Source organism: Ornithorhynchus anatinus, chromosome 11 (assembly GCF_004115215.2).
Source record: "Ornithorhynchus anatinus isolate Pmale09 chromosome 11, mOrnAna1.pri.v4, whole genome shotgun sequence".
NCBI lineage: Eukaryota > Metazoa > Chordata > Mammalia > Monotremata > Ornithorhynchidae > Ornithorhynchus > Ornithorhynchus anatinus.
The window spans coordinates 24,869,185-24,892,647 of record NC_041738.1 but is presented as its reverse complement, the minus strand read 5'-3'; the positions used below and the strand labels follow the sequence as shown (position 1 = coordinate 24,892,647).

General features: G+C 42.5%; 1 protein-coding gene across 1 annotated transcript in view; it reads right to left on the bottom strand.

The window, feature by feature from the left end:
* The window catches only part of ITFG1 (integrin alpha FG-GAP repeat containing 1), a 235,946-nt gene that overhangs the window by 64,066 nt on the left and 148,417 nt on the right, over window positions 1–23,463 (bottom strand). Inside the window, exon 13 of the mRNA XM_029075684.2 lies at window positions 7,741–7,784. Coding sequence (XP_028931517.1) covers window positions 7,741–7,784 — 44 coding nt within the window. The remainder of the gene's footprint in view (window positions 1–7,740; window positions 7,785–23,463) is intronic.

The window sequence follows — 23,463 nt, the reverse complement described above, 5'->3', positions numbered from 1 at the left end:
GAAAATGGAATTATTTGTTATAGGCATATTCTTTAATTGGCAAATGCATATATTAAGGAGGGGACAGACTGTGGCCTGACAGAACTGTAGAAGCTACCAAAAGACAGAGTGTAAATAATCAGGACACTCTTTGAACTGTACGACATGCACTGCTACCATTTCATTCCACTTCCACTGATCTGAATTTTGAGATTGTAAGCTAGGAGTGCTTACAGTATACCTGGCAAGGTGAGCCAATTGATCCTTATTTATTTCCTAAAAATGTAATAAAACAACTTGACTTTTTAGAGAACATGGGCTTGTGAGTCAGAGGATCTGGGTTCTAAGCTCAGCTCTGCCACCTGACTGCTGTGTAACCTGGGACAAGCCACTTAACTGCTGGGTGCCTTGGCTTCCCTATCTGTAAAATGGGGGTTCAATACCTGTTTTCCCTCTCTCTTAGACTTTGATCCTCATATGGGAAAGGGAGTTTAGCCAACATCATTATCTTGTATCTACCCCAGACATAGTAAGTGTCTAACTCTACTAACGGGCGAACTTCTATAATTTTTTAAAATAGTATTTGTAAGTGCTTACTATGTGCCAGGCACTGTACTAAGTGCTGGGATAGAAACAAACTAATCAGGTTGGACACAGTCCCTGGCCCACATGGGGCTCACGCTCTTAATCTCCATTTTACAGAAGAAGCAAGTGAGGCACAGAGAAGTTAAGCGGCTTGCCCAAGATCATACAGCAGACAATTGGTGGAGTTGGGATTAGAAACCAGGTCTTTCTCCCTCCCAGGCTTGTGCTCTATCCACTAGGCCATGCTGCTTCTCATAATAATAATAATGATAATATTTATTCTCATGCCTACCATGGACATAAGTGTAGGGGTAGATAAAAGATAATTAGATCAGACGTAGTCCTTGTCTCATTTGAGGGTCAAAGTCTAAGAGGGAAGGAAAACAAGTGTTTGAGTATTTTTTCATTTTACACATGAGGAAACAGAGGCCCAGGGAAGCTTAAGTGACTTGAGGGTTTGTCCACCTTGTGGAGTACCCTACATGCTTCTTTGGTCAGAATGCTTTAGCACTGACAGCCTAGCCCCAACAGGCACAACCTGAATTGCACAGCCAGAACTGGAACCCAGGGTCTCCTGAATCTCAGAGTCTTACTCTTTCAAAGCCATACATAACATGGCTCCCAACTCTCTTGTAATGCACTCTCCCCAAATGCTTAGAGCAGTGGCTTAGCGGAAAGAGATGGGCTTGAGAGTCAGAGGACCTGTGTTCTAATCCCGACTCTGCCACCTGTCTGCCGTGCGACCTTGGGTAAGCCACTTAACCTCTCCGTACCTCAGTTACCTCATCTGTAAAATGGGGATTAAAACCGTGAGCTCCATGTGGGACAACCTGATTTCCTGCATCTACCCAGTGCTGAGAACAGTGCTTGGCACTTAAGAAATACCATCATCATTATTATTATTACTTTGCACACAGTGAGCACTTAATAAATACCAATGATTGACTGTCATCCCAATATTTAGTCTCAGCCAATACAACATTTTTGCACATGTTGAATGTCCCCGTTTCTGAATGCTATGTGGCTTTCAACTAACTACGTTGTAGCTGTTGCTTCCAAGTCATCGGTGGTTATGTTACATTATTTCAGTATGTCCTTGTAGGTGGTGAGAAGGAATTGGATCGATCTATCGATCGTATTTACTGAGGGTTTACAATGTGTAGAGTACGCTATAACGATCGGTAGATAGGATCCCTGCCCACACAAATCCCAGAGCAATTTGTTTCCTAGTTATTCTGGGCATGGAACATCACTGCGATTCAAAGAAACCTACAGCCGACTGACTTTCATTTTATCTTAATATTTAGAACTTTCCCCTTCAGGACTCCACCGGAGTAGAACAGATGTCGACAGATTTGTAAGCTTATCTGGAAAGGCATTTTCTGTGGGTAGCAACTATGCTTTCATATCATATAGAGGCATTCAGTTTTAGATTTAGGTTATTGGGTTACCCGCACTTTGATTATTACACTTTATTCCTCTGACTTGTGCGCTAGCCAGAAAAACAACTTGAAGAAGAAACTCAATTGGACATCCAAACTGATGAAATATAGTTGGTACGTAGCTGATTATCAGGGGTCTCTTGGGCTCTCATTTAATATTATAAACTTCCCACCCTTCCACGAAGCCTAATATCAGGCATCTATGATTTATTTAATCACTCCCTCCCTCTGCTTTAGTCCAGAAGCACAACTCAGAGGCCTGGGCACTTCCTGCAGAGTTTTCTATCACTCTGCTTGTCATCTCACCTCTCCTACACCCTCCCTTCTAGTTCCGTTGCATTTTAGTGACTACATAAAGGATTTACGGGCCAGTGACAGAGGATTTTGGTTTAGAGTTTCTGTTGCCTAACTAGTGCAGCTGTATCCCTACCCCATGCTAAAGCAGACTTAAGAATCTGGTTTTATTCCTTTGTGTATGCATGGCAACCATGCTCTGTTCTCTTTCTCTATAAATAAGACTGTTATGAATCCATCACCTTGGGAGAGATCAAGGTAATGGAGAGGAAGTTTAGGCAGTTGGCTTTCTTTCCCAACCAGCTGTTAGAGAAGCAGAGTAGCCTAGTGGATAGTACATGGGCCTTGGGAACCAGAAGGACCTGGGTGACCTTGGGTAAGTCATTTCACTTTTCAGAGCCTCAATTACCTTATCTGTAAAATGGGGATTAAGATCGTGAGCCTCTTGTGGGACAGGGATTGTGTCCAACCTGATTTGCTTGTATCCCTCCCAGCGCCTTAGAACAGTGCCTGACACAAAGTAAATGCTTAACACACACCACTTTTTCATTCTTTTTCTTTCTTACATCTCCTAGGTGCTGGACCAGCAGCAATTCCCCAAAAACTTCCCACACCTCTTGGGGTCAAGACTGATTAAAGCAGGGGATGTTGGCAGCAAACTACCTGGACATTACGGGAATATCCTGGGAAATAAATAGAGATATTGGGATAATTTAGGTGAAGTTTACTCTTTTAATCCAAGATAGTTCTAATGGGGATTGCTGGCTGTGTATATAGTACTACTCTAACCCAAGGCAGTTAACACAATGGCCTAGTGAATATAGCACAGGCCTGGGAATCAGAAGGACCTGGGTTCTAATTCCAACCCTGCCATTTTTCTGCTGTGTGACCTTGGGCAAGTCACTTCACTTCTCTGGGCCTCGGTTACCTTATCTGTAAAATGGGAATTTAGTCTGGGAATCCCATGTGGGACATGGACTGTGTCCATCCTGATGATCTTGTATCTTCCCCAGTGCTTAAAACATGTACTAAGCACTTAACAAATTCCATCATTATTATTACAATCTAGGTGATTTGGGGTCGAAACACTCCTGCTGTGACCCATCAACCTCAAGTGGAAGGAGGCTAGGAAATCCCTAGTATAAATCATTCCAGCAGTGGTTATAAAATGCCATCAACCAGTCAGTGGTATTGAATGAGTGCTTACTGGATGCAGAATACTGTATCCATGCAGAGAGCTTGGGAGAGTATAATATGACAGAGTTGGCAGATACATTCCCTGAGGCACAGTGAGCTTACAGTCTATAGTCTGTGAACACCACCAATCTGGAGCAAATCCTTACACATAGCAAAAGCATCACAGCTCCCTGAAAGGGTTAACATACCTTCCTTAGCTTAATATTATGAATATTCATGAGGGATAGTAATGGACACTGCTTTTCTGACATAATCTTTACTTGGGGTTTTACACTCTTGAACACCATTCGAAAAAGGGCCAATTACACGTTTCCTTGTTCATCCCTTCAAGGAATATTTTTGGGTGTAATAATAACAACAATAATAATATTTCTTAAGCGCTTACTATGTGCCAAACATTGTTCTAAATGCTAGGGTAGATACAAAGCAATCAGGCTGGAGACAGTCCATGTCCCACATGGGGCTCACAGTCTTAGTCCCCATTCTACAGATGAGGTAACTGGGGCACAGAGAAGTTAAGTGACTTGTCCAAGGTCACACAGAAGATGAGGCGGATCCGGGATTAGAACCCACATCCCCTGACTCCCAAGCCTGTGCTCTTGCCACTTGGCCATGCTGTGATCTTGGATCAGAATACACTACTTGTGGTCCCATAATAACAACAGTATTCAGTCTTCCAACTACCTTTCTTCTTTTCTTTTGAGTGGTAGGTGCACCATAACTCCTTTAAAGCTTTTAAAATTTCCAAAGGAGAGAGGAGCCAATTTTTTGAGTGAATGTAATCTGGATCGATGAAGCACAGCAATAATGGCACTTAAGCGCTCGCTATGTGCCAAGCACTGTACTAAGCCCTGGACATTATCTCTTGCTCCTCTTCAAACTTACAGACTAAGTATGAGGGAAGACAGGTAGTGAATCCCCATTTTACATATAAGGAAACTGAGGCACAGAGAGGCTAAGTGACTTTCCCAGGGTTACTCAACAGGAATTAGAAGCCAGGTGTTCTTCCCATCAGATCGTGCTGTTCCTACTGAGTACTATACCACATCGAGTTAACTGCCTGACTTTCGGGGAGTTTGCTGTTTGATTAATCAATGCCATTTCCTACCGTCTTTTATTCTCCCCCTGGTGTCGACCTGCTGAATGGTGATTGATTTATAATCCATCAATTGTACGGCATGTGACTCATACTCAGTGCTGCCCTGAGTCAAGTGTTCCTTTAAACTCTCCTACGAGATTAACCGTCTCTTAATTGTTTTTTGCTGATCCGTACGGTGGCGAGTAAAAGTGGTAGTCCACATTTCTATTTTAATAACTTCATTTTCCAAGGGATTTCCCTAAACATACTGAGTCATCTATGTCTGAAGCCAACAGCTCACTGCATCACTTCTATGGGTTTCAAACCCAGGGTACTGTGAACACGACTGGAAGGATGTTTGAGCCCCATGGATACAGATTTCAATTAGTATGACAATAAAATAAATGATCTTGGAATGAAAAATGCAGACATGATGGGGGAAGGGTTAAAGATGGCTGTGGGAAGGTGAATATGATTTGGTGGAGCTCTTAATTTTTGATATTTTCTTTTTTAGGGGAAAGGAACTTCTTTCACTTTTTCCTGGAATATGGATCAATTGTTTTCATTTTTTTCCAGGAGTAAGACTTTTAGTTATTTTCTAGCCCTTGTTTTTCGATTTATAGTTTCCTGGGTATTATTTCTCTATCTTTGATGGTTGCCACATTTCTCTAGCTAGTGCATTACAGTTTGATAATTTACTTGCTAGTATGCATCTTACTCATTTCTTCAAAATTATTACTCAAGTTTTTAAATGAACTCTTGATGTTGATTTGATCAAGTAGGCAGATAAAGAGATAAGAGGTATATTAAAGAACTGAATACGCTCAAGTAATTGGTTTCCTACTGCATTTTATGGCAGTGTCAGTATGTGAATCTGCACAATTAAGTGTGATCATCGGGAACGAGAGAAGGACCCTGGGTTTGAGTTGAACTGAGAAACCCAGTTTTTGCAAGCTGATTTCAGTATCCATGACAACTACAACTGTCAAAAGGCATAATACATTGGTTGTAACCAGAAAACTCTTTTAGAGGCAGCGATTCCAGACCCAAGCTAACACACAGAGAATGAAAAAAAACTATTTGGCTTAAAATTGTCAATAATTTCTAAAAAGAGAGTTCTCAGGATTTGCCATCATACTGAGTATACTAGAGATTTGAGAGAATTATTTTATATTTAGACTGGCCTTTACAAAGGTTGAAATACGTACAAGAACAGTGTGCTCTTTTTGGGAGGATGGGAGGCCTGAAAATTACTAAAGACTTTAAGAGCCTTGTACTCTTGAAAGTTATTTTTGGACTCACTTCAGTCAGAAATATCATCTAAGGAACAAGCAGAGAGGCCTCAATTTCTGCACGGATTTGGACTTACTCTATTTTTGGTCCATAATGCACAGGAGCAGTTCAGAGATGTATGGTTCTGGTCATATCTCTGGGGAATGACCGGTTTTGTTCTCTATATTGTCACTCTGGTATTGTTTCAACCTGAGATCGCCATCTGCCCATTAACTGGACTGTATCAGAGAAGGAACACGGCCTAGCAGAAAGCACAGGCCTGGGAGTCAGAGGATGTGGGTTCTAATCCCAGCTCTGCCACACATCTGCTGTGTGACCTTGGGCAAGTCACTTAACTTCTCTGGGACTCAGTTATCTCATCTGTAAACTGAGGATTACAGCTGTGAGCCCCATGTGGGACAGGGACTGTGTCCAACCTGATTAGCCTTTATCTACCCCAGCGTTTAAAACAATGCTTGACACATAGTAAACACACAACAGAAGCCACAATTATTACTGTTCTTATTGAAAAAAAGGTTCTGTCAGGCTCACTCTGGGTTGTACATAAGGTAGGGAAACTTTCTATTATGATGACAGGTCAATGGGGAAGAATACTCATAGCATATTGTATTCTAGAGTTATCACTAAAAAGTTGTGATATATGAAATCTTCTGGGCACCAGGACAAAAGTGTGATATGTTAATCAATCAATTAATCATATTTCTTGAGTGCTTACTGTGTGATAAGCCCTTATTTGTAGCTCAGAACTACAAAGGGAGTCAAAATGGATAAATGGGAGGCTAATATTTCAACTGCAGGGGAGCCATAGGGATCTAAGCTGCTGGATTTGCAAAGGGAATCTTAGTAATATAACTTACAAAATGGTTTGAGAACCATGTTCAGTGTATGATGAGGTTGTTCTGCACAATCTAGAAGGTTCTGCACTTGCAAACAGATAGAAGGAAAGAAGAAAACCTTTGACTTTTGAGATACTACATGACAAACGTTCTCAGAGTGGCTGGTGAGTGGCAGAATTTCTTCCTTTGAATTTTATCTCTTTATTTCCTTTGCTCCTCCTCTGATGGGGTGTTAAGGAGCTTGGAAATGGCCCAAATCAGAAAATACAGAGGAGGAAAAAGCAACGAGCCTGGATAATCCACAAACTGGACAAACGCACCACTTGAAAACTGAGCTGCCAGTGGGCTACCTTCAACAGAGTGATGAGAAGAGACAGAAAACCATAATTACGGAAGAATCTGGAATACGGGGAATTATATCAATTTTTCTACACATACGACTCAGGCAGCCATCTGCCCTGTGTTTTTTGAAACATTCTTGTGTGTTTTTTTTTAAAGTGTGACAATTAGTAGAATGACCAAATTTCATCAGTACTAATTGCTCCTGATATGTATTTCAACACCTCGTGCTTTTGAATATCAGTTTACTTGCTATTCCGAACAAATCAAAAATCAAAACAACAGTCTTTTTCTATGAGGCAGAGCTTTCACAAGCACCAAGGACATTTCTCTCAGTGGTAAACAGTGCAGTGATTGAATATCTGTTTGGACAGCCACTCTGTACCCTTACCACTTCATTCTGAACAGAGTTTTCATCAAACTATTACATTCACTCATTCATTCATTCAATAGTACTGATTAAGTGCTTTATTGTGTGCAGAGCACTGTATTAAGCGCTTGGGAAAGTACAATGCAACAAGAAACAGTGCCATTTCCAGCCCACAACAAGGGAGGCAGGCATCGATACAAAGAAACAGATACATAAATAAAATGACAGAAATATAAAGTGCTGTGGAGCTGGGAGTGAGGGAAGAGCAAAGGGAGCAAATCAGGGCGACGCAGTGGGAGATGAGGAAAAGTAGTCAGGTTTACTTACTGTTATCTTACGAGGACAATCATTGGAACAGAGACCACTGAGAACTGTGGAAAAATGAAAAGAGGATTATTAGTGCTGTTATCCTGGCAAGTGTGTATTTCTGCCTTTTTATTCTTTTTAAAACCCACTGATGTACTCTATTGATTCAAGTTGATCGACAGGGCCATATTCAGCTTCTCTCTCGAAGAAAATAGATTTGGAAGGTTAAATTGTGGTTGTCTACCTTATACCAACGTTTCAAAAGCCTTTATTGAGCTGTCAAAATGATGTCACTTTGCAAAATCTATAGATAAGATCATTAATCACTACTCTGTCCTACTTTATCAGCTGCCTTTTCACTTTTCCAACTGGTTGGTTTAATTCCAGGAACAGTTTAAAAAGGCAAAATAATTTAAGTGATTCTTCAAAACAGTCAATGATACATTTTGCCATTCATCATTCATTCATTCATTCAGTCATATTTCCTGAGTGCTTACTGTGTGCAGAGCACTGTACTAAGCACTTGGAATGTACAATTCAGCAACAGAGAGGGACAATCCCTGCCCACACCAGGCTTACAGGCTAGTAGTGGGGAGAAAGACATTGAAACAAGTAAACAGTAATCAATATAAATAGAATTATAGATATGCACATATATACACAAGTGCTGTGGGGCCGGGAGAAGGGGGTAGAGCAAAGGCAGTGAGTCGGGGCAGTCGGGGCGGAGGGGATGGGGAGCAGAGGAAAAGGGGGTCTTAGTCTGGGAAGGCCTCTTGGAGGAGGTGAGCCTTCAGTAGGGCTTTGAAGGGGGGGAAGTGTGACTGGTGGATTTGAGAAGGGAGGGCATTCCAGACCAGAGGTAGGATATAGGCCGGGGGTCAACGGCAGGACAGGCAAGAACGCGGCATAATGAGGAGGTTAGTGGCAGAGGAGCAAAGTGTGTGGGCTGGGCTGTAGAAGGAGAGAAGGGAGGTGAGGTAGGAGGGGGCAAGGGGACGGAGAGGTTTGAAGCAAAGAGTGAGGAGTTTCTGTTTGATACGGAGATTGATAAGCAACCACGGGAGATTTTCGAGGAGGCAGGTGACGTGCCCGGAGCGTTTCTGCAGAAAGATAATCCAGGCAACGGAGTGAAGTATGGACTGAAGTAGGGAGAGGCAGGAGGTTGGGAGGTCAGCAAGGAGGCTGAATGCAGTAATCAGGGTTGGGATAGGATGATCGATTGTACTAACGTGGTAGCGGTTTGGATGGAGAGGAAAGGGTGGATCTTGGTGATGTCGTGAAGGTGAGACAAGCAGGCATTGGTGACAGATTGGATATGTGGGCTGATGAGACAGCAGAGTCAAGACTGACACCAAGGTTGGGGGCTTGTGAGATGGGAAGGATGGTTGCGCCGTCCACAGTGACAGGAAAGTCAGGGAGAGGACGGGGTTTGGGAGGAAAGATAAGGAGCTCTGTCTTTGACATGTTGAGTTTTAGGTGGTGGGAGGTCGTCCAAGTAGAGATGTCCTGAAGGCAGGCGGAGATGTGAGCCTGAAGGGAGGGAGAGAGAAAAGGGGAGGAGATATATATTTGGGTGTCATCTGCACAGAAATGATAGTCGAAGCCGTGGGAGCGAAGAGTTCTCTAAGGGAATGAGTGTAGATGAAGAACAGAAGGGGACCTAGAACTGTCCCTTGAGGGACTCCTATGGGAAGGGGAGGAGGAGCCCACGAAGGAGTCTGAGAATGAACAGCCAGAAAGATAAGAGGAGAACCAGCAGAGGAGAGAATCAGTGAAGTCAAGGTTGGATAATGTGATGAGGAGAAGAAGATGGTCTGCAGGGTCAAAGACAGCTGAGAAGTCAAGGAGGATTAGGATGGAGTAGGAGCTGTTGGATTTGGCAAGAAGGAGGTCACTGATGACCTTTCCGTGGAGTGGAAGGGGCGGAAGCCAGATTGGAGGGGGTCCAGGAGAGAGTTGGAGGAGAGGAATTGGAGGCAGCGAGTGTAGACTACTTGATCCAAGAGTTTGGAAAGGAAGGGTAGAAGGGAGATGGGGTGAAAACTGGAGGGTCTGTGGAGTCAAGGGAGGGGCTTTTTAGGATGGGGGAGATGTGGACATGTTTGAAGGCAGAGGGGAAGAAGCCTTTGGAGAGTGAGCGGTTGAAGATGGAAGTTAAGGAGAGGAGGAGGGAAGGGCGAGAGTTTTCATAAGGTGCGAGGGAATGGGGTTCGATGCACATGTTGAGGGGGTGGCACTTCAAAGGAAGCAGGAGATCTTCTCTGAAGATACCGCTGGGAAGGATGGGAAAGTTGAAAAGGGGGCCGAGAGGAGGGGGAGATGAGGGGAAGTGATTTTGGGGAGCTCAGACCTGATGGTGTTAATTTTCCTAATGAAGTGGCCAGATCATTGGAAGTGAGGGATGGAGGAGGGGGAGGGACAGGAGATCTGAGGAGAGAGTTCAATGCCCGGAAAGCTGATGAGGGTGATGGGCATGGGAGTCGATAAGGGAAGAGAAATAGTTTTGCCAGACAGAGGAGAGGGCAGAGTTAAGGCAAGAAAGGACATACTTGAAGTGGACAAGGCCTGCCTGATGTTTAGATTTCCATCAGCAGCGTTCAGCAGTCAAGCATAAGAGAGAAGGAGGCAGACAGCAGAGGTGATCCAGGGCTGTGAGTTAATGGCGCGAGAGCAACCAAGGGATAGGGGAGTGAGTGAGTTGAGTTGAGTAGAGATGGTGGAGTGGAGAGCATCTATTTGGTCATCAAAAGTGGGTAGAATGGATACGGAGGCTAGGTGGGGTGTGATGTGCTAAGAGAGATGGATGGGATTGAGAGAGCAGAGGTCTCTGTGGGGGAATAGTACAGATTTATGGGGAGAAGGAGTTTGGGAGAGGAGGCAGGTGAAAAGGTTATGGTCAGAGAGAGGGATTTCAGAGTTGGTTAGGGTGGAGACTGTGTAGCAGTTAGAGATGATGAGATCATCGTTCAGTTACCTAAAACTCAGAAAACCGCAGTTAAGAATTGCCTTAAATCTAATGATCAAATCAGTGACTAATAAGTTTGAGGGTGTATAAAAGTAATCTACAATGCATTTATGCCATTATCAACAATCTTCTTCTCACCAAATTCAATGGCCACTACCCTGTCCTAATCCTCTTTGACCTCTCAACTGCCTTTGACACTGTGGATCACCCCTTTCTCCTGAAGACATTAACTTTGGCTGCACTGACACTGTCCTCTCCTGTTTCTGCTCCTATCTCTCTGGCCGTTCATTTTTCTTTTTTTTCAATGGGATTTGTTAAGCACTATACGCCTGGCACTGAACTAAGCCTGGATTAGATACAAGATAATTGGGTGGACACAGTCCCTGTCCCACACAGGGCTCACAGTCTCAATCCCCATTTTGCAAATGAAGTAACTGAAGCACAGAGAAGTTGTCTCACTCAGTCTTTGTCGTGGGCTGCTCTTCCGCCTCTCACCACCTTACTGTGGGAGTCCCTCAAGATTCAGTTCTGAGTCCCCTTCTATTCTTCTTCTACACCCACTTTCTTGGAGAACTCATTTTTCCCGTGGCTTCGACTATCATTTCTATGCAGATGATCCCCAAATCTCCAGCACTGATCTCTCTCTCCCTCTCTGCGGTCTCACATTTCCTCCTGCCATCAGGATATTTCTATTTGGATGTCCCTCTAACACCTCAAGCTTAATGCATCCAAAACAGAACTCCTCATATTCCCACCCAAACCCTGTCCTCTCCTTGATTTCCCTATTACTATACATAGCACCACCATCCTTCCTATCTCACAAGCCTGTAACCGTGGCATTTTCCTCGACTCATCTTTCTTATTCAATCCACATGTTCAATCTATCACCAAATCCCTCTGGTTCTACCTTCATGACATTGCTAAAATCCATCTATTCCTCTCCATCCAAACTGCTACCATGTTGAATCAAGCACTTATCCTATCCCGCCCTGACTACTGCATCAGTGTCCTTGCTTACCTCCCTGTCTCTCTCCCCGCTCCAGTCCATACTTCACTTTGCACCCCGATCATTTTTCTAAAAAAAAATTCAGTTCAGGTTTTCCCCGCTCCTTAAGAACCTCCAGTGGTTGCCCATCAGCTCTGCATCAAGCAGGCACTCCTGACTCTAAAGCACTCAATCACCTTGTCCCCTCCTATCTTATCTTGCTGATTTCCTACTACAATCCAGCATGGTCACTTCACTCCTCTAACCCCTCAGCTATATCCCAATCTTGTCTATTTGGCCATCAACCTCTTGCCCACATCCTGCCTTTGGCTTGGAATGCCCTCTCCCTTCATATCTGTCACACAATCATTCTCCCCACTTTCAAAGCTTTATTAAAATCACATCCTTTCCAAGAGGCCTTCCCTGACTAAGCCCTCATTTCCACTACCCTCCTCCTTCTGGGTCACCTTTGCACTACATATGATTCACACCCTTTATTCACCCCATTTTCAGCACTTATATAATTGTATGTAATATTCTTTAATGTCTGTCTCCCTTTCTAGACTGTAAGCTCCTTATGGGCAGGGAATTAATATACAACCTGCTACACTGTATTCTCCCAAGTGCTTACTACAGTGCTCTGCATGCTGTAAGCACTCAATAAATATGATTGATTTATGTTAGTTTTCCACAATACGGGAAATTTTAAATATATAATTATCATTAATAATTATGGTACTTGCTAAACGCTTACTATGTGCCAAGCACCCTTCTAAGTACTGGGGGTAGATACAGGATAAGCAGGTTGTCCCACGCGGGGCTCACAGTCTTAATCCCCATTTTACAGATGAGGTAACTGAGGCACAGAGAAGTTAAGTGAGTTGCCCAAGGTCACACAGCTGACAAGGGGCAGAGGCGAAATTAGAACTCACGACCTGTGATTCCCAAAGTTGTTCTCCTGCCACTAGCCTATGTGAGCCCATTGTTGGGTAGAGATTGTCCCTATTTTTGCCGAATTGTACTTTCCAAGCACTTAGTACAGTGCTCTGCACACAGTAAGTGCTCAATAAATACGAATGAATGAATGTTTCTCATCTAGGCCATGCTGCTTCTCATATACACCTGGCTGTTATTTTCTGATCCTCTTCCATACCCAGAGTTTTAAAAAAACAAACAAAAAAGACATCAAAATGTATTAGTTCCAAGAGAATTATTCTATTGATCCTTTGAACAGATTGCTTTCACTTTTTCTAGTATTTAAAGAAAGGAGAGCATTTTTTCAAAGTATGATCATAATGTCACATTTGGCGTTTTGGACTAACCAAACACACACATCTCACTCAATTAACACTCATGAGGGTCTCAGTCTCACCCCATCTCTATGAAGGAAACTGTTTGTTAACCAAAGACTTCAAACCAAAGAAAGCTTCTTTTAGAAATGGAGATGCAACTCACTTGTAACTCTTTCTTTGCTTGCTAAATGGTACAAGTGATGATAATAATACAGTGCTTTTCACCCTGTGGGCATTCCATAGAGTCTAGTTGTTTGCTGGATATAGCCAGAGACAACATCTTATTTTGCTTCTTCAAATTCTCAAACACAACATGCATTTTAATGCTAAAAGCTTCATGAAGGTGATTCAGGTTATGTACAGAGCAAAGCAGACAAAGAATCTATATGCTCTAGAAGCAGCGTGGTTCAGTGGAAAGAGCCTGGGCTTGGGAGTCAGAGGTCGTGGGTTCTAATCCCAGCTCCGTTGCTTGTCTGCTGTGTGACCCTGGCAAGTCACTTCACTTCTCTGGGCCTCAGTTCCCTCATCTGTAAAATGAGGATTAAGACTATGAGCCCCACATGGGACAACCTGATCACCTTGTATGTAACCCAGCGCTTAGAACGGTGCTCGGCACATAGTAAGCGCTTAACAAATACCAACATTATTATTCTGTTGGACACAACATTTAAAACCAAGGTAATGCCTCCTTTACATTAGGAACTCAAGAAAACAAAGACAACAAATGCTTTCATTAGAAATATTTCACAAAAGAGACTTTCAAGGATTTAAAGAAAACAGCTCAGAATTAACAATTCATAACTTTTCTCACTTAAAAAGGAGTAGAATCGGTGACTTTTAAGAATACATGCCACCTAATGGAAAAAAGCATGGGACTGGCCACTGGCCTGCTTCTGTGACCTTGGGCAAGCCTCAGTTTTCTCATCTGTAAAATGGAGACACAAGACCTACTCTGCATACCTTTTTTTCTTTTCATGGCATCTGTTAATTGTTTACTATGTGCCAGGCACTGGCTGGGGAAGATATAAGATAATCGGTTTGGAGACAGTCAGTTTCAAACGTGAGACTCACAGTCTTAATCCCTATTTTACAGATGGGGTAACTGAGGTACAGATAATTTAAGTGACTTGTCCAAGATTACACAGTCTATCCCACAAGACCGCAACCTTGGCATTATCCTCGATTCATCTCACTCAATCTATATATTCAGTCTGTCACCAATCTTGTTCGTTCAACCTTCAAGATATCACTAAAACCCATGCTTTCCTCTCAATCCAAACTGCTATCATATTAATTTAAGCACTTATCCTTTCCAACCTTGACTACTGCATCAGCCTCCTTACTGATCTCCCTGCCTTCCTGCCACTCTGCTGTCCAGATCATTTTTCCACAGAAATGTTCAGTCCATGTTTTCCCACTCTCAAGAACCTCCACTGGTTGCCCATCCACCTCTGCACCAAACAGCAACTCCTCACCATTAAAACGCCTTTAAAACACACAAGCACCTTATTAATAATAATAATGATGATGTTGGTATTTGTTAAGCGCTATGTGCCATGCACTGTTCTAAATACTGTGGTAGATACAAGGTAATCAGGTTGTCCCATGAGGGGCTCACAGTCTTCATCTCTATTTTACAGATGAGGTAACCGAGGCACAGAGAAGTTAAGTGACTTACCCAAGGTGACACAGATAAGTGGCAGAGCCGGGATTAGAACCCACGACCTCTGACTCCCAAGCCTGGGCTCTTTCCACTAAGCCACACTGCTTCTCCACATAGCCCCTCCTAACTTACTTCCCTGAGTTCCTACTCCAACCCAGCCCGCACATTTCACTTCTCTCATGCAAACCTACTCACTGTACCTCGACCTCATCTATTTTGCCACCGACCTCTCGCCCTCGTCCTGCCTCTGGCCTGGAATGCCCTTCCTCTTCATAATTTGACAGGCTCTCACTCTCCTCACCTCCAAAATCTTATTGAAGCTGGGATTAGAAGCCACAACCTTCTGATTTCCAGGCCCAGGCTCCATTCACTACACCATGCTGCCCCACCCCTGCACTTGGATTTCCACCCCTCCTTCAGCCCCACAGCACTATGTACGTATCCATAATTTATTCATTTATATTAATATCTGTCTCCTCTTCTAGGCTAAGTTTATTGTGGGCAGGGTGTGTGCCTACCAACTCTTATACTGTTCTTTCCCAAGCACTTAAAGAGTGCTTTGTACACAGAAAGTGCCTAATGAATACAGTTGATTGATTGATTCAAGTGGTGGGGCTGGAATTAGAACTCGGATCCTGATTCCGAGGCCCATGTTTTTTCCCCTAGGCCATGCTGCTTCTCAATTGAATTGTGAGTTTAGGGTTGGATATGAACTGCCTGATCAAATTACTTGTAAATTGTCTTATGCTTTCGAGTCGACTCCGACCCATAATGACGCCGTGGACACAGCTCTTTCAGAATGGCCCTCCTCCATCTGCAGTTGTTCTGCTAGTGTATTCACAGAGTTTTCTTGGTAAAAATCCAGAAGTGGTTTACAATTGCCTCCTTCCATGCAGTAAACTCGAGTCTCTGCCCTCGATTCTCTCCCATGCCACAGCTGCCCAGCACAGGGGACTTCTGACTTGTGGCAGATTACCTTCCACTTGCTAGCCATCGCCAAGCTAGGAATGCAATGGGTATGCCTCTGCTTGACTCTCTCTCCTGTGGTCAAAACTGGTAGAGTACTGGAAATCTACAGGTGCAAACCTGAGAGGGGATCTTGCATCTTCCCATTGTTTAATAAGATATTTGGCACAGAATAACCGCTTGCGAAATACTGTCGTTTTGATTATAATGACATTTTGCTGACACAGTCAGGGTCGAGAATATTTGCTGAGAAGCTGTATACAACACTTTCCATTTCAGTCAGTCAATCAATGATACTTTTTTAAGCACCCACAGGGTTCCAGGCACCACACTACATCCTTGGGAAAGTACAACAACAGCAAGACATTCGCTTCCTGCCCTCGAAGAATTTATGGTCTAATGGGGAAGATTAATAAAAATTATTTTCAGATAATGAAAGCAGGAGAAAGAACAAGTATAATGCCACAAGTAGCATAAATACATCAAGATGAAACAGCTGAACAAATTATTGAATGTACAGATAAATGTGAATAATATATGAATACATTAAAATATACAAATTTACATGAGTGCTGAGGAAAGATTGCAATGCCCAAGTACTAAAGGTGGATGTAGGTCTGACGCAATTGAGGTATTGTGAAGTAATCTGGGAAGGCTTCGGGGTAGGAGATAGGCTTTTTTAGGAGGGCTTTAAAGATGGGGAGACCTGTGGTCTGGTGAATTTGGAGGTGGAGAAAGAACTGGGATTTGAAAACTGACTTTCCATAGCATTTCTGAATCTGAACCTGATTTGGGTTGTTAAATTTGAATGTCTAACTTCAGAACAGGAGGATCGCTACACTAATAATGTAGTCTCAATTAAACTTTCCCTGCAAAACAATGTAAAAGATTTATTTCCTGAAAACTTTCTGGTAAAAGGAAAAAAACAGGCCAAACAGAATAAAAATGGTCCACTGAGGTTTGTTTTTCAGGAATCTGGCTATCAAAAATTAAAGGAGGTACATACACACTATTATTTGAAACTCAATTCAATATGCTACCCTGAAAAAATTCTGCTTTAATTATCAATTAATTCAGATCACCTAAATGGACTATTATCATAAAGGTTAACCTGCGCTCAGACTAAATGATTGTCTCCACTAAAGAACCACTTGACCTTTTCAATGTCGTTCATGCACCTTCTAGAACGGGGGATGTTGGTTCATTTATAAAAACAGTGTTAGAAATAATGTTTTTTAAAAAAAGCTTGATATATATTTCAGATATTGCCAAGAACTGCATGGAAGCATTGGAGACATGGCAGGGTCTGGTGGGAATCAACAAGGCTGGATTCTGATCTTGTCTCCAGAATACTGTTTAGAATAGTCAATTCTAGACTATTACATAATGTTGTTGGTTTAAAATAAATTAGAATGTACTCTAGTATATTGTCCTAATTTTGGGGAGACTTTAAGTAAGCAAGCTGCGTGGTCTAGTGGAAAGAATATGAGCCTGGGAGTCAGAAGGTCATGGGTTCTAATTCCAGCTCTACCACTTGCCTGCTGTGTGACATTGGGCAAATCACTTCACTTCTCTGTGTCTCAGTTACCTCATTTGTAAAATGGGGATTGAGATTGTGAGCCCCACATGGGACAGGGATTTGATTTGCTTGTATCCACCCCACTTCTTAGTACAGTGCCCAGCACATAGTAAGAGCTGAACCATCATTATTATAAACTGTTGCATCCTTTTTCCTATTTTCCTGGCACATAAGGAAGAAGCATGACTAGTTTTTTTTTTTAAATATCGTTTTCATATTTAGGTAAGAGAGGAGGCTGGGTTTTGATAGCTTTTCCTCAAATGTCACCTTTAAATTACAATTTTAAAACTCCATAATATCCAGAATATGAACAGGTAGAAACTGACAGTATTCTATTAAATAAATGTAGAAATGTAATTTCCCCAGTGATATTCGGATAAGAATTTCATATTTGTTGCACAGACAGTGCTTTACTTAGAAAGAGAATAATCTATTAAAAGCCCCAAAGCTGAACTTATTACTACTATATTAAAACTCCATCTTTTAACATGGTAACAGTTCAGAAACAGTCTGAATTTTCTTAATGAAATTACATGTTTGTAAATTTCTCATACAGAACCGGAAAATAAACTAGACCTGATCATTTAGTGAACATTTTGAGAAATACCATCTAGCTAGTTGTCCAAGAACAGGCCAGAACAAGGCATTCTATCTTTTTACTATTCCCAATTTCAACCATCAGCTTTGACCTCAGTTCCTCAACTGGCCCTGATCAAATTACACACCTCAAACTTCCATTTCCTCTATTAAAGAACATGGAGGCAGTAAAAGTAATAGTTACTGGTGTGGAGGCTCCAAGGAACAGAATTTACAGAACTTTCCCAAGTTGAAAACTAACATCAGTGAGGATCCATAAAACACACGATAGCTTTCTAACTATGAGGCACGGATTCTGTTTAATATACACTTATCACTCAGAAATTCTACAAACACCCTTTCCGAGTAGTTGACTTTGAAATAGGTCCCCAGAGTTTTAACCTATTGAAAATATTTCCTCTTTACCATTTTCTTGGTTTGTTTTCAAATGACTAATAATAAAGAAGTTCGCTGTTAAGGAGTATAGAAAATTTCCTTATCATGGGCAACAGCACTTACTGATCCTACTTTGTGCACAGCACGATACTAGATATTTGAGCGCTTATAACAGAAATAAAAGCCATTGGCTGGCCTTAAAGAGCACACACGCTAATGGACTTACATTTTTTGTCAGGTACTCTAACCTTTCCCGGCTCAGGGTCGCACCTGGAGAATTTCCAATACTCTACCAATCTCGACTTCGGGAGGGAGAGTCAAGCAGAGGCCTACCCTTTCCATCCCTAGCTTGGCCAGTGGCTAGCGAGTGGAAAACAATCTGCCACAAGTCAAAATTCACCTGTGCTGGGCAGCAGCGGCATGGGAGAGAGTTGAGAGGGTGGAGAATCAAGCTGACTGCGCGGAAGGAGGCAATGATAAACCACTTCCGGATTTTTACCGAGGAAACTCTCTGGATACACTACCGGAACGACTGCAGATGGAAGTGGGGTGTGTCCACAGCGTCAGAAACGACTTATGGCATAAGACAAAACAAGACTCTAACCTTTAGTCTCAGACTATACCACTTTTAGGTACTAAAATAAATCACTTAACGAGCACAAAAAACAACCTTAGAGTTATGTAAAACTGAAATTATGACTGAACCCATCTGATAAAAATGTGCTAATGAGATATGCACTTTCTAGCCTTTTCTTTTTCTCTCTCACTTCATACCCAAGATCACTGATCCATAATAAACCATTTTTTTTGCAGTTGAAATAAATTCATAGTCATTAAATGTGCAAATGGTGAAGACAGTGCTAAGGAGAATTTGGATTATTTTTCTCTATTTTATGACACAGAGTTTCAGCACTGAAATAAAACCATCAAGCCAATATGCTCTCTACCCACTGCATCACTTAATAAAGAGGGTGTGCCTATATGGGGGAGGAGGAAAGGATTTTATGAGATCTACGTGGGACTTACTGCTCTAACCGCATCTGCCTCAGTGGCTTGGTTTTATTTCTTTCGCTCAGGATCCAGGGAGGGAGAGCTCTTTTTAGAGCACTACGCCGAGGCTGTGAAGGCAGGTATTTTCCCTGTGGGGGGTACATATTCTTACTTCCCCAACGGGGAGAGAATTCAGCTGCTGACTGATGCTGGAGGCCCTTTGAGACTAACTCCTCTCATTCCGCTTCCAGTTTACTTTAGCTCTGGGGATCACCCTAGGCCTCCCAGGCAAACAGACTGACTTTGGGCTGAAACTGCCCAAAATGTTTCCTATCAGTCAGGAAGAAATGTTGCCCAGGTTTGGGTCTAGTGACACACCACATTAGTCCTGCCTGTATGGAACCAGTCTCCGTAGACAGATCGGTGTCTAACATTAGGCTTGCCTTGAACTGCCTCTTCTCATGCATACATCGCCCCAGGATAGATGGATAAATGTATCACGTTAAACGAGCTCCCCAAATGCCCGATTCTTTTGCTTTTTAAGTTTAAATGCAAGTCATAAATGTCAAAGCTGTATAATGGCTTTTGGAAGGAAGTGTTTAAAAAGGTCAAGTCTTTACCTCGAATGAAGATCGACACGTTCCAAATAAAATAGCATTGTTAAAAGAACGAGCACCTACACTGTCACGCTGCCTCCTCCATCCATCACAAATTCTCTCATTTATTCACACAATGTGCACCACACTGAGCCCCTTCTATTCTCCAACTACACCCAATCCCTTAGAGAGCTCATTTGCTCCCATGCCTTTCAACTGCCATTTCTATGTGGATGCATTCCAAATTTACCACTCCAGTCCTGACCTCTCTCCATCTCTGCAGTCTCACATTTCCTCCTGCTTTCAGGACATCACTCCTTGAGGGTCCTGCCAATACCTCAAATTAAAATGTCCGAAACAGAACTCATCCTCCCACCCAAGCCTTGTCCTCCCTGATTTTCCTATTGCTGTAGATGATACCAGCATCCTCCCAGTCCGACAAGCTTGTAACCTTGGATTTACGCTCAAGTTATCTGTCATTCAACCTGCATATTCAGTCTGTTACCAAATCCTGCAGGTTCTACCTTCACAACATCTCTCTTTCCTCTCCATCCCACCTGCGACCCCACTGATCCAAGCACTGCTAATTTCCCCTTAATACTCCATTAGCCTCCTGGCTGACCCCCCGCTTTCTGTCTCTCCACACTCCAGTCCATACTTCATTCTGCATCCCAGGTCATTCAAAAAGAAAGAAAATAAATGTTCAGCTCCTCAGTCCTCTAAAACCTCCGATGGTTGCCCATCCACCTCTGCACCTAACAGAAACTCCTTACCATAGGCTTTAAGACGTTCAATCAGCTCTCCCCCTCCAAACTTATCTTGGCAATCACCTAATTCGACCCAGTCCACACACTTCACTCCTCTAAAGCCATCCTACTCACTGAAGCCTGACCTCATCTGTCTCGCTGCTGACTCTTTGCCCACGACTCCCCTCTGACCTGGAACTCTCTCTCCCTTCGTATCCAACAGATCGCCACTCTCGCCAACTTCAAGACCTCCCTAAAATCCCTTCCCTGACTAAGCCCCCATTTCCCCTACTCACTCTCTTCTGCATTACCTACTCACGTGCATACATTTCCTCTGAACACTTGACATTCACCTCATCCACAGTCCCACAACACTCTGTACATCCTTTTACTCTGCTATTTCCCCTATTTACAACTGACTTCAAATTCTCCCTGTCTAGACTGTAAACTCTTTGTGAGCAGAGCTCATTTCTACCAACTCTATTGTTTGGTACTCTCCCAAGTGGTAAGTACAGTGGTCTGCAGACACTAAGTGCTCAATAAATACAACTGGCTGATAAAAGTGTAAGACGATTCGATAACCCTGCTACTGCAAACAACAGAGTAAATCCAAGCAACTCCAAAAGTCCATCATTTCGACAGCATAAAATGAAGAGCATTAAGTGCAGATATGGCCTTATGCTTGAAGAAGCTGCTTGTGACCATGGGAAAGAAAGTTACATAACCTTAATAGAAACTAGCACCTGCTCCAGAGAGCACTTTGTATGCCTGGCATGGTGTAAAGCTGATTCAAGCATCTGAGAGACTTAAATTACCAAGTGCTGAATCTGTTTTTTTGTTTTTTTTAAAATTGGTCTCTGGAAAACTTCTTTCTAAAGCAAATTGAAAATCTCAAACTCTGGATCTGAACAGCATAAATATCTTCTGGAAAATAAAAAAGAAACGTTTTCCAAAAGAATCGTTAATCTGAGTTTTATATTGTTCTCACTGTGATTATAATCTAGAAAGTCACAACTTTCAAGTTTGTGCAGGAGGAGAAACATTCTTCCAAGCGTCCCTTATTTCACAATACTACCGATGGAGAAGGTAGACCAAATTCAGAAGGGCAGAGATATTAAGTGACTGTAGTCGGGGGAAAATGCCCGAACCTGAGTCAGAGCTGTGATTCCATTTGGCGTATGAAGACTGGTAGTGCAAAGCTATTTTTGGAGGATAGGAAGTCACTTCACTTTCCACCACAATGATACGAGTGCTTTCAGATAAACTCAACCTAGTACTAACATGTCAAATTCAAATGGGGAGGTTAGAAAAGTTAATATTTCGATTCATTCAGTTGTATTTATTAAGCGCTTACTGTGTGCAAAGCACTGTACTAAGTGCTTGGGAGAGTACAATATAACAACAAACGTGACACATTCATGCCTAAAATGAGCTCACAGTCTAGAGGGGGAGACAGGCCTTAATATAAATGAATACATAAATAAATAAATTACAGATATATATATACACACACGAGTTAGCCAGACTAGTGGAAAGAGCACAGGCCTAGTAGTGAGGGGACCTGAGTTCTAATCTCGGCTCTGCCATTTGTCGTCTGTGTGATCTTGGGCAAGTCCCTTAACTGCTCTGTGCCTTAGTTTCCTCATCTGTAAAATGGGGACTAAATCCTACTCCCGCCTACTTAGTCTGTGAGCTTCATGAGGACAGGTACTGTGTCCAATCTTTTTTTTTTTTAAGCACTTACTATGTGCCGAGCACTGTTCTAAGCACTGGGGTAGATACAGGATAATCAGGTTGCCCCACGTGAGGCTCACAGTTAATCCCCATTTTCCAGACTAGGTAACTGAGGCACAGAGAAGTGAAGAGACTTGCCCACAGTCACACAGCTGACAAGTGGCAGAGCCTGGATTCAAACCCATGACCCCTGACTCCCAAGCCCGGGCTCTTTCCACTGAGCCACGCTGCTTCTCAATCTGATCACCCTGTACCTCCGCTGGTTCCCAGTACAGTGTTTGGTACACAGAAAGTGCTTAACAAATACCACCATTATTACTATAACTAGCCTGCCACTGATGTGAGTGCCTGTGATTAGATGAAAATATTTTTGCACTGTGATTTTAGAGTCTGCTTCTGGAAGAAGAAGGGTGGTGGAGTAGTCACCATCAAATCAATGGTATTTATTGAGCGTTTATTATGTACAGAGCACTGAATGGAGCACTTGGGAGAGTACAATAAAACAGAATCAGGAGACACATACTCTGCCCATAATGAGTTTACATTCTACAGGGAAGTCAAGAGAATGTGGTCAGGAGAATAAGACAACAAAATCTATATCAGCTGTGTGACTGTGGGCAAGTCACTTAACTTCTCTGGGCCTCAGTTACCTCATCTGTAAAATGGGGATTAAGACTGTGAGCCTCATGTGGGACAACCTGATTACCCTGTATACTCCAGTGCTTAGAATAGTGTTCTGCACACAGTAAGTGCTTAACAAATACCAACATTATCATATCTAATAAATCTAAGCTGAAAACTTCTCCTATTAAAGGGAGCAGTAGAAGAATACGAAAATATAAATACTTCATTGTCTTCCCAATTAAACTACTCTTCTCAAGGGCAGGACCCTGCTTTATCCTTTTGTATATTCCCTAAGTATCTAGTACAGTGCTTTGCACACAGCAAATATTCAATAAGTACTATTGTTGATACCGATAATGCAGCATAAACTAATTATCAACTGCAATACTATCAAAGTGAATACTCAAGTGGATTTTTTGCTTGTTTGTTTAAAACTGCCAAAAGGATATCCCTTCACTTGTGGAGAGTCTATTTGCTTGATCTTAGTTAGGATAGCAAGCTGCTCCTCAGCAGAGCTGTTTGCTCCTCTTCAGATTGGGATCATTTTTTATAGCTGTCTCAAACAAACCTCTCACTTCTGCTGTCTGCTTGGCTCCCTGCCACAGGGAAATCTGCCTCTGCTTTGCTCTGAC